Raw genomic sequence first — 12,041 nt, 5'->3', positions numbered from 1 at the left:
TATTAGCAGATCATGACAAATGAGATGAATCTTTATAATCCACTGGTTTATTAATTTGCATTTATATACAGGTATTACCTACAGAGAATATGCTCAGAAACACCAAATGAAGGGTGTTCGTAACAGTACGATGCTATATCAAACATTAAAGGTGCCATAGAATGGAAAACTATATATACATTGGCATAGCTGAATGAGGAGAGTTTGGTAATGGAACTGACAGCACTGTTGTCTCCTCCTTCAAATGCAAATCCCACATTTGCAAAAGGGGGCGGTAAAACAGGCCAATTCCAATTTCCTAAAATGTTACATAACAGTCTTCGCTCATTAATATTTATGACCCCAAAATTTACATACACCAGCCCACATTCAAGCCGTGCATGTATTATGAAGAATAAAATGACAACAATGGTGCAACAGCAATGAAAATAGCAGACCATGTGCAGAAATGTACTGTTCCAGGCTGTTGGCACTTTGTAGTCCCTTCCCAAGGAACCAAACTGGCTGACGTTCATCTTTAATCGAGGCTGAAGTCCTATTCGCCAGCTTCTTAAATGCTACAGCTTATACAGGCACCAGAATTTAACGGCGGAATCCTTTAGGTGGACTGGAAAATTCTCGAAAACAAGCTGACAAACAGGAAGCCAACTTAAGCTCCCGCATCTCTAACAGGATCCCAGACATCTTTAAGTTGTTAGTTTGCTCGGCACGTTTCACTCCAGACTGTTTTCTCAAACCTTGGATTTTATCATACAGGCTTTACTCAGCATTTCACACCGAAGGGACTGAAGAGAGGAGCAGGTTCAACTCTGTTAGCATCAGAACCCTGACCACAACCTATAAGTAGCCATAATGTGTGATTTTATCCGCTTTTTGATGGTTGAAGCCAGATCACCTTAAATGAGGGTTTTGTAGTGAGCTAACAACTTTAATTTACTGTGTGTTGTTGTTGAGATCAAAGGTAAGCAGCATCTTTAGGAAATGTTAGCTATGAGCATAGCTAACTAAATATTATAATGACCTAGCTTAATTACACAGAGGTTCATTTTATCTTCCTGCCTTTGTCTATTTCGACATCACAGGGTCTCACTGTAACTCAGCAAATCAGAGCACAGCTAATCAAATTATCCCCCCCATATCCCCCCCAAACCCCCCAAAAAAAAGGAAAACAGCTTGTTCAGCTTGTTTCATTCTAGGGCCAAATCTTAGGATTGTAAATGGGTGTGTAAAATCACATCTGAGCATATCTTATTGAAAACAAAGAAACAGATATTCATTTGAGATGACATCTGTAAACCATGATACAAAAATTATATCTTAAGATGTCGTTGACCTCCATTTCTCACTGTAGCTTTTCTTGTAGGCTCTAAAGCTGCCCTCAAAAAAAACCCCAAAAGGTCTTTCACTTATGCTACAAGCCTACACACCGAACAAGCAGCCTAACTGTGATAATAACTTCTGTGAGTCGAGTTGCCTTGCTATCCTCCTTCACCTTTAAAAGCTGAAATTGAAGGATTCATAGAATTTATTGTGAAGTTTCAATTGATTTCTTTCCTCTGACCATTTCTTTTGACACTGGTAGAACTAAAAGTCGCTCCAAACCTTAGCTGTGGTTATGAAATAGCAGGAAGTTAAAGGAAAAAATCCTCATGGCTTAAAACGTCTGGCTTTGGCTTAATGTTGGTCGAAATATTGTATAGCCGCTTCTGTCTGGTTAATATTTAGAATAGAGTGTAAGGGTCCTTTTGGTGTAGTTTTAAACCATTTAATCTCATTTTTTCCATCTAATCAGAGATGAAAATCTGGGACTACCCTTCAATTATTTCATTTCCAGTCAAAACATCCATTAAGTACAGTTATTTATTTGTCAGTGTCAGCGAGAGCAAAGAAATCAAACACCAACTAAAAATCACACAGAAGCCTTAAAAACTAAACAGTGTGTCCTTCACCTTTATCACAGCTTCCATTACAGAAATATGCAGCAATATCTTTTCACTTCTCCAAAGGTTAGTCTTAGAAGTCTTAGAATTTTCTAGGACAATCCAAGTAATCCAAAACACATTCAGTGATGCTGAGGTCTGGACTCTGGGATGGTCAGTCCATTGTTATGAGAACACCAGCAGCTTCTTTGTTTGATTTGCACATTTTTGTCTTTTTCTTCTTTCCTCCTTTTCTCAGACAGCTTCTTTACCTCTGTACATCCTTTCAGATTCATAGTGCTGAGTTGTCTTCTCACAGTGGAAGGATTGACAGAAACACTTGTGGAATTTTTCAGATCTGAAGCAGCTTGATTTCCTTCTTTCTCTCAAACATGAAAGCTTTAAGTACCGTTTATCTGACGATGACAGTTTTGATGATCTTCTAGGTCTCATTTTCTCTGTATCTACTAATCATTTTTTGAACTCCAGTTTTGGAAACTCTTGTTTTTTTTCACTTATTTTCCTTTGACTCTCCCCTTCTTTATGTAGGTGGAATATATTGTATATAATCTTGTATACAATCTTATAATTATATACAATAATATATAACAGCTTATATATATATCCCATATAATATAATAAAAAAAATGAATAACTTCTGCTCAGTGGCTGTTTTGATCAGATATTAAATAAATGAAGGGTGGTGTTTGACTTTTGCTCAGTTTTGTATGTGAGTGCATGTATTTTACTGCTTGAACAGCTTCATGACACAAACGATATGCCTTTTCTAGCATGTCCAACACTTCAGATAATATCAAGGTACATTAAAGAAAACAATTGATGGTAAAGATTAAAGATTTGAGCCATTGTGCTGTTCCATTGGTCACAACTGTGATTGTTTTATATGTACCAAACATAGTAGTTGCATCTGGATTATAACGTTTTACTGGCTTTCATGTAGGGCCGGCCGAAATAGCATTTTATAGGCTTTGAATACTCGCCGGTGTTTCCGGAGTACCCAAATACTCGTTCTAAAAATGTCCCTTAAAAATAATCAGATTTGATTTGTTTTTTAGTCATCCTGTCAAACGGAACAGATACACGTCCGTTTTAATGACATGAAGCTTCTGAATACTAAACAGAAAAAAAACAAATGTCAACATAATCAACAAAGAAAAAGTCAAGTATTCAAACTCAGGCTTGCCCAGAGCGCTGATGCTGATCTTTCTCAGGAGCACACCTGAGGTAAATACAGTCATATACAAAGTTTGGGTACCCCTGGTCTATGTATTCTATGTATTTGCTGAATTTAACATACAGGAATTAAACAAAAAAGGTTATGGCACGTGTTTTATTCTTTCCCAAGATGTTAAACTAAATTAATTTTTAAAATAAAAGAATTGTGCATTAAAATGAGCATAAAAAAGCCATATTTAAGTGTGTTTCCTGTTACGGCAACAAAATATGCAATCTGACTGGGGCTGACCGGGGACTTTGGCAAATCTCTGGTCATAGATCTTTTTGCAAATTTGCATAGAAAAATCAAGCCAGTCTAGAATTTCATTTGTAGTTTACAGTTCAGTAGAAAACACATGAACAACTCTTAAATCTTTACAAACTCACAACAAAATTTTGGTCACAAAACTCACCAAAATAGTCCAATCAAAACAAACTACATCAGAGTTGTGGGACTTATTTAGCACAGATTAGCAGATCATTAATTTCACTGACTATAAATAAATTATAATACTGAGGTAAATTTTAGCAAGCACTAAGTTGGCTGTTATAGACGCTTTTCTTTTCAACTAACCAACATTTCTATACAATCTGCTTCTACGTTGCCTTTGACATCATATTTATATATTTCTTTCTCAGTTCCTGCGGCCCACACTCAGTATGGAAATATGTCTATTTACATTCCTTGCTTTCCCAAAAAAATTCAAGGTGACAGTTAGTTTTTAATTAATTTAAAAACCCAGCATATGGCACTCCACATTGGGCCCATGGACAGGTGGCTGTGTAGGGTTGGATAAACTTAAAAAATTACAGCTGCTAAAGTCAGCTATGAAATCAGGAAAAGGAGCGAAGCCCACTGTCACATGGGGCCTATCAAAGAGAGAATTAAGGTCCACTTGAGGGGCACAAAGAGCAACTCTCCGGGCTGACAGATGGTATGACACATCTAATTCTCAAGAGGGAGGGTCTCAAGTGGAACAAGGAGTAAAAAATGAGATTCAGAGAGTCACTTAAGTGCTTGCACGCACTGAATCTAATGCGGCATGAAGATTTAAGATTTTGAAGTCAAAAGTCAAGCAGCACGTTTGTGTTGATCTCACCGTTGTGCATCAAATCAAGTGTTTATTCAGTGCTGCTGAAGTGACTGTTACTACACGATGGGCCTGATTTAGTGAAGCAGATGGGATTCTGTTTGTTTTGTTGAGAATAAATATGCAAATCAGCCTCTAACCAATCACTGAATGTTTTACTGTGAGCATCCTGACCAATCACAGATGGTTTTTTGGGTGTCTGGATGAACCGAAGCATTCAAACGTTCGGATAAAAATAAATTATATTAGTCAAAAGTGATGCAAGAGAGTTTTTAACCACATCAAATCAAGGGTTCAGTAATGTGTTTTCAATGTAGTGGTATAACTGTAATATACTGCCTTAAAGGTGCAGCGTGTAAGATTTTGTGGCATCTAGTGATGAGGAAAACGTATTGCAACTAACTGAAAAACCCTCCCTCACCGCTCCCTATCCAAGCATGAGGTAGAACCTACGGTGGCCGTCATGTTTTCACTTCTTTAACAACGAGCATTCACCCTTTCTTGTGCTAAGTAATAAGCGTGATTCTCCATTTGTCAAAATCTGGGTTCTCAAGCTCATGGTTAGCCAGCACCAGCAGCAACCACTGACTCTTCTTCTTTCTATGTCTTTTAACTGGTGCCACTGTAGAAACATGGCGGCGCAACATGGCGGCCTCTGTTGGAAGACGACCCGCTCCTTATGTAGATATGAAGGGCTCATTCTAAAAGTTACAGGTGATTATACACTAATAAAAACATGGTTTTTATACTATATTACCCATGTGTCAAACAGTCAGGCCTGTGGCACATTCCTGGCACAATCCTCTTCGGCCCGCAAATTAATTTCAACCTGATTTCAACCTGAGCTACACTACAGTCTGAGCTACACTACCCATTTCAACCTGAGCTACACTACAGTCCTCAGCATGCACTGCAACACAGTGTGCATTCGGACCCTCTTCCCCCAAAAACAATGAGCAGTTACACACAAAAAAAGATGCCTGGTGTCTAGTTCAAGCAAATAGGCAGTTTTTAAAAATGTACTTAAAACAATTTAAACAATTAAAACAATTAAATTTATTTAGTATTATTTTTGAATAAGTGTTTTAGTTTTGGTGTGCTGTGAATAAACATGGCCCGTTTGGGTCATGGCAAAATGTTAAGTAAAAATGAAATAAAAATACAGCTGGCCCTGGATTTGATGAGATTTTTTAATATGGCCCATTTAGTGGTTGAGTTTGACACCACTGCTATATTATATTTCTGCTGAAAGACCCCTTAAATCTTACACATTGCACCTTTAATTTCCTCTGCAGACACACTTTTTCAATTAGTGATGATTAGTTCCATCTGGGAATAGTTTACCTGGATATGTTATATAATATGTTATATAATTTCTTTTTTTCAAATATTGCAGGTTTTTTACAGGTGCATTCCAGTCTAAAACTAGAGTTTTGTACGCTATTTGCTATTTAGCACAACACTGCTTCCCTCAGCTTCATCAGTTTGACAGAACTCATGATTTTATGTCATTTTCATGTTTCTGTTCATCAATGTTCTCCCACTACAATACCCAGCATGCATTACTTATCTACAAAGGGCCAGTGTGGCTGCAGGTTTTCATACCTAACAAGCAGCAGCACACCTGATTCCACATACTTAAGCAGTTGGTCTCAGTCTTCAAACAACTGATTAGTCATGTGAGATGTGGTCCTGCTTGATGGGAATGAAAACCTGCAGCCACACTGGCCTTTTGGGGATAAGACTGGTGACCTCTGCAATACCAAATACATCATACAACCAGTGGGAATCCCTGTGGTGTCAATCAATTGTGACTGCTGGAGCTGCTGATCTATAAGCTAATAAATTCATCTCAATTGTCAAACCACACTGTAAAGAAAACAGTAATGCTACCTTTATTTAGCATAAATTGGACGACAAAAGAGACAAAGAGACCAAATCCTATTTGACTAATCCATTCTCTCCATTTTAATGAGAATCTGAATACAAGATCTATATAGTTGCAATGAGATATTTGGAGTCCTAGTAAAGTTAGTAATGTTAGCTGTAACACTAGCTGTTCCTTCTGCCTTCGCCAACTAACAAAAAGACTTCAAAATCAGCCCACCTCCAAAAATCCACCCCAGAGCAGTTGTACCTTTTCAAAAGTTCCTCCTACCTTCAAGATACATCACCAGAAAGGGGGGTTTCCTGGTTTTTACATGAGAAAATCTCAGCCAGAGACCAATGCGAGACCACTGGAGGATGCAAATAAGCATCTGGTTACGTTTTTTCATTGTGGCCGGAGTGTCCCTTTAAAAAGGTGCAGTATGACTATCCCCCCCAGAAAATGTTTAACTTTGTAAGAAACCCTATGATGGCTGGAATTAATTGATTATTTGATTGATAGAAGAGCTGAGTGAATCTCGGTACAAGGACAAGGAGGACCATGTAATGGGCAGCAAAAAGTCCTGGCTGACCCATTAACCGGTGACATGACAAAACGCCCTGCAGTGGATAACATATACATTTAATATTAGGAGGTCATTAAAAGCACATTAAAGTACTTCAACACTAAATTGGGCCATCAACTCAAAACCATGGCTGGTTATCAAATATAATAGCAATAATGTGCGTTCAGCTGGGCAGGATTTGAGCACTCTAGTCTGGTACTAATAGCAGAAGGCTTGAGAACCAGTCACATTTGCATCACAAAAAATTGCATACAGGCTGACAATTCAATGCATTTAAAAGCAAGTTACTATAACAAATCAAGGAACAGAGGAACCAGTGATCTAAACGACACTTTCTAAGACATTTACTTCATTCTTATGCATCTATTTTCATGGTACACAGATCACTACAGTCGATACAGACTTTGGTTTGGTGCACAGTGCAGGTTCTGTTAATCAGCCGGTCTCAGCTGTGAAATTCAAGCAGTGTAACCTCAATTCATTCCTTTCACTTACAGGCAATAACAGAAGGACAAAAGCCAAACAAGACTACTCCAGTTCTGTGCTGCAGTATTTTACTGTACAAACATAAAACCCAACTGTACTGACAAACACTTGTACACAAGAACAGTCTATTAAGAAAAGCCTCTTTGTTTACTGTGTGAATCTTGGCCAAAAACCCAACAGGCATTCATATGAATAACTCGTTATATTAAATAAATGCTAATGGATCGTCTCTTATGTGGGAAAACAGAGGGACCTCGAGCGCTCTCGTCCGACCCAGCAGTGGCTTTTGGCAGCTTTGTTCTGAACTAAACGGCACGTTTTCTTTACAGTGCTTTTTTTTGTGCACAGAGGGAGGCGTGCTGTGGCTGGCACCACGCTCTGGGCTACAGCACGCCAGCACACTCGCCGATGACAGGAGATGTACTTTACTCTGTTTCCCACAGCCATGGAGAAAGGATGAGAGCAGGATGCTAGAATGCCATTAGAGCAGGCAGAGCCAGAAGAGATGATGGAGCTTGCAGTGTACCAACACGTGTATATGTGAGTGTGTGAGTGTGTGTGTGTGTGTGTGTCTGTGTGTGTTAAAAATAGTGTGAGTGTAATTTGTGTTTGTGTGTGTGTTAAAAATAGTGTGTGTAATTTGTGTTTTTATGTATGTGTGTGCGCGTGTGTGTGTGTGTGAGTGAGAGAGAGAGAGAGAGAGAGAGAGAGAGAGAGAGAGAGAGAGAGAGACAGCTAGACAGAAAGAGGATGAGAGGTGGACAGAGAAACAGACAGATTGATATAAATAGATAGATTGAGAGAGAGAGAGAGAGAGAGAGAGAGAGAGAGAGGGAGAGAGAGAGAGACAAAGAGAGGGACAGAAAAAGAGAAACAGAGAGACAATAAGAGGAATGGGAGAGAGAAAGAGAGTGAGAGACATGGAGACAGAGATAGAGACTTAGGGGGGAATAGGGAGAGAGAGAGAAAAATGAGAGAGTAAGAGAGTCAAAATCAGGGTGGTGGGGGGCAGAGACAGAGAGAGAGAGAGAGAGAGAGAGAGAGAGAGAGAGAGAGAGAAAGGCAAATTGTGTCTAAACGACACTTGAGTTGTAGATTAAGTGCTTATATATCCACGCAGGTTCACAATAAATGGATTATGATCATTTTAAGATCATTAAAGCTAAAGATAATCCAACAAACACAAACTCAAAGCACACAACCACAAAACCCACATCTACAAACAGCTTTCTAAACAGGCATCTTTCGTAACAGCAGACCACCACACCACAGTGACCCCAGTGATGTGAGAAGGAGGTGAGAATGAGGATTCCTCCGCTCTGGACCAGCGCGTGTGAAATGGAGGGAGCCGAGCTGAGCGCTCGATGCGCACACAGCAGCACTGCGCACAAATACGGATGAAAAGGCACTTACTTCAAGACGGCACTGTCCCCTTGTCTGACAGTGATGTTGTCCTTTAAATACGAATCCCCGCTTCGCGCTGGCACTCCTGCGGGCACAAGGAACAGCAGTCTTAGAGCCACCACAACCAGGCATTTCCAAGGCAGAGCAAGGCAGCTGGCTATGCCCATGTTCTCCCCCGTCGCTGCGCACAAAAACTTCCACAACTTGAAGTACTCCGAGAACGAGGACTGAAAGCGAGCACTCAAATCAGATCCGCTCGGTGTAAAAAACGACTCTCCCTGCGTCCAAATGCGCAAAGAGAGCGATTTTAGCCCAAGCCTAAATCCTCTAGGACGAACGCTCCTGATTATTCCACGAAACTTCCGAGCGCGTGAGGACTGTGAGTGTGTGCGTGGCGGAGAGCGCGAGCTGAGGAGCCAGCCAGTCCTCTGTGTTTGTCTCGTGTAGAATTTACGATCTCCAGCGGACGCGCGCAGCCTCGCGTTATCTACCACAAGCAGTTCAGTTTAATGGCATCAAGCAGACGGATTTCGACAGCAGAGCGCTTTCAGACTGCAGAGCACATCATTAAGTCGAAGTGTTGTCAAGCCACTTAAAGTGAAGCGCTCTCCCTCGGATAAGGTGCGAAACTGACTGTCCATCAGCTCCAGTATCTCTGGGACTTGGCGCTGAACTATGAGACAAACGCATGCGGGGATTGCAGTCCGCGCTGGGCTTTTTCCCCCACCCGTATTCCGACAAACCCCGCCTCCGTGCGCTGGGATTGGTTAGTAGTTTCCCGCTTAACGCGATACGATTGGATAGTAGTTTCCCGCGTTCCGCGACAGAATTGGCTGGTAGTTTCCAGCGTTCTTTCCAGGATTGGGGAATCATTTCCCGTTTAGTGCGCTGGGATTGGCTAGTAGCTTTCCGCCTTCTGTGCTGGGATTGGCTATCAGTTCATCACAACAAGTCTAACTATATATTGTCTAATTGTCCACAGTAATAGTTTAGTCAACTTTTGGTTGGTGCACTGCTTAACCTGTGTAAGCCATTGGCCAATCCCAGCACAGGAGGTGTGGTTTGTCAGAATACGGGTGGGAAACAAAATTTGCCTCCAGACTGGAAAAACAGAGGTCAACGTTTTTCAAAAACATGGAATGCCCTGAGAGGCCCTGAGAAGTCCATTAGAAAATCCTACATTCACTTAATGAGTGGTTTCTTATCAGAAAAAATACACTTACCCCAGATGTGGTGGACCAGCTGAGGCATGTTTGGTGTCAGTGCATCAGAGCTAATGTTGCTATCAAACACTACAAGTCATACAATATTTTCCATAAATACATGACCTAAACCAAAATCAAACTTGCATGGTTTTCCACTCGCGCCAATTGCAATCCATCAGCCACATGTTTGGTGTTCATATTTTGTTCTTTAATTTAGAACTGGAGCTGCTAGGCTAACGGTGCTAACAGTGCTAGTCACCAAGCATTTCCACAAATACATGCTTATCTTCATAAACTTGCATCAAATTACATTGATAAGCTACGTGAGTCTGTTTAAAACAAACAAAAGTATAAGTAAAATGGCACAAATTGCACTTATTTACATATTTGAGTAAAACCAGAACTACATTATCGTCCATATAAAGCCTTCAGACACTGTTGCACCTTCAAACTTTAGGAGGCTGGAGCGCAGGAGCATGTTGGTTTTTGTGAAATAATTATAAGAATATTTAAGCTGGAATAAACATGTTTTTATACAAGCAACATATACATCTAGGCTACAAATTAACACTTGAACTTTGTTTCTAGCTCCTATTGTTCATGTACAATACCACCCAAAATGACAAGTGCAATGTTCCAGTTTACCCCATAGTTTATTCAAATTCACAGTATACTGAAATAGCAGGGCGTGACCTGGGGGAGGCGCTGCTGCTGCTCTAATGCAGTGCTGTCTCTGCTGTACTACCAGAGATTGACCAACAAAACGTTCAGCCAGTCATATCAGCCCTGTACGTTGTAAGCCAATCATATCAGACCTGGGGGAGGGTCTCTGTTTATGCACTGCAAAGTAATCGGTAACAGAGCTGAAGACAGGGTTTTGGCTAAAAGCTCACTAAAATAAACATTAGACCTTATTCAAAATCTATAATACACAGAGTGAAACAGTGTTAAACAGAGTCTATATATCCACCTACAAAACGGATTTGTGGCAAATGATGGTCAGCATAGCTGGATATCTGTTTTTTTGCTTGGTTGCTGAACTCTAGCTAACTTTAGTTAACTTTGGGTTTAAGTGAGGTAAAGAAAGGAGGCTAGGCTAACACTAACATTAGCTAACTAGCTGACAAGCCAACTAGGTTAACCTTTCATCATACCGAGTGTGAACAAACAAGAGAGATAGAAATAATGTTACTGACAGCTCTTTATATTCTCTGTTTTTAGATTTCTCTCCAGTATGTAGAAACAATGACACCAGTATTTGTCATGTGTTGTAGCTTACAGTAAGCTAATGTCAGTGAAAAAGACGAGGCTGAAGTTGTTTCCTATTCGCCAGATTCTTGTTTGCAGTATTTAAAGTGGAACTGGAAAATTCAAACAAGAAGCTGATTCAGCTTTGTGTGAAAAGGTCATCATAGCAGTTTTATAACCCTCAATTCCCCAACCTGTAGATGGAAATTAAGAGGCAGCAGCTCCACTGAAGGCCAGTCAGATGAGAAGACTTTTACCAGGTAAAAAAAAAATAGTAGTAGATTGACCATTAAGTCCGTGAGTCCTTGTAAATCTGAGTTTAATAAAATTAATATATTTCTAAACACAGGAAAAGAGGGAGAGAAAAAAGCCGAAGGAGACTGACAGGACTGAAGAGGCAGGTCTGATGGAGCTTAGTGGTCAAAAAGAAAGTGAGGGAGAGGTGTATAAGCTTTTGGTCAAAAGTAATTCTGAAGTTAATTTAACTTTACTGAGAAAATATAATATTTGTCACCATGACCATGAAATTCTGCCACCAGCTTATTAAACATGCCTACAGAGCAAAATCTTACTGATCTAAGAGAGAGGAGAGAGCTTGTATTAAGCATCTGTGCTTAATACAAACTATGAAGAGACAGATCTGCTGTGTGCTAATTTGACCAAATAACCATTTTTTATATACTTAATGAGGCTGACGCTCTTGACATTTTCTGGCTGTTGCTACTATAAAAGTGCGTTATAAATTATATTAAAAGATTCTCCAAGGGGACAACACCCCCAGAACCCCTAGCACAGGCTTAGCCCTCCTATTCATGAACCTCTAGTCATTAACATGCTTATTTAAAACAAAAATGCTAACATCAGAAAGATACTAATGAAGTAGAAGAAAATCCCTGTTTCAGATGTTCGAAATGTGTGTAAATGTGTAAACATACAGAACGAAAAAAGACAAATTTGACTTTGGCTATGTTCACATTATCTGGGTGAAGCGGCACAAAT

At 40.0% G+C, this 12,041-nt stretch overlaps 1 protein-coding gene across 1 annotated transcript in view; it reads right to left on the bottom strand.

Annotated features, from left to right (window-relative positions):
- The window catches only part of opcml (opioid binding protein/cell adhesion molecule-like), a 167,427-nt gene extending 158,175 nt beyond the window's left edge, over positions 1-9,252 (bottom strand). The window contains exon 1 of the mRNA XM_036595450.1: positions 8,599-9,252. Coding sequence (XP_036451343.1) covers positions 8,599-8,756 — 158 coding nt within the window. The 5' untranslated portion in view covers positions 8,757-9,252. The remainder of the gene's footprint in view (positions 1-8,598) is intronic.
- Between the last annotated feature and the right edge of the window lie 2,789 nt (positions 9,253-12,041).

Source organism: Colossoma macropomum, unplaced genomic scaffold (assembly GCF_904425465.1).
Source record: "Colossoma macropomum unplaced genomic scaffold, Colossoma_macropomum, whole genome shotgun sequence".
Lineage (NCBI taxonomy): Eukaryota > Metazoa > Chordata > Actinopteri > Characiformes > Serrasalmidae > Colossoma > Colossoma macropomum.
The sequence above is the reverse complement of the archived record's forward strand: the minus strand, read 5'-3'. Positions and strand labels throughout refer to the sequence as shown.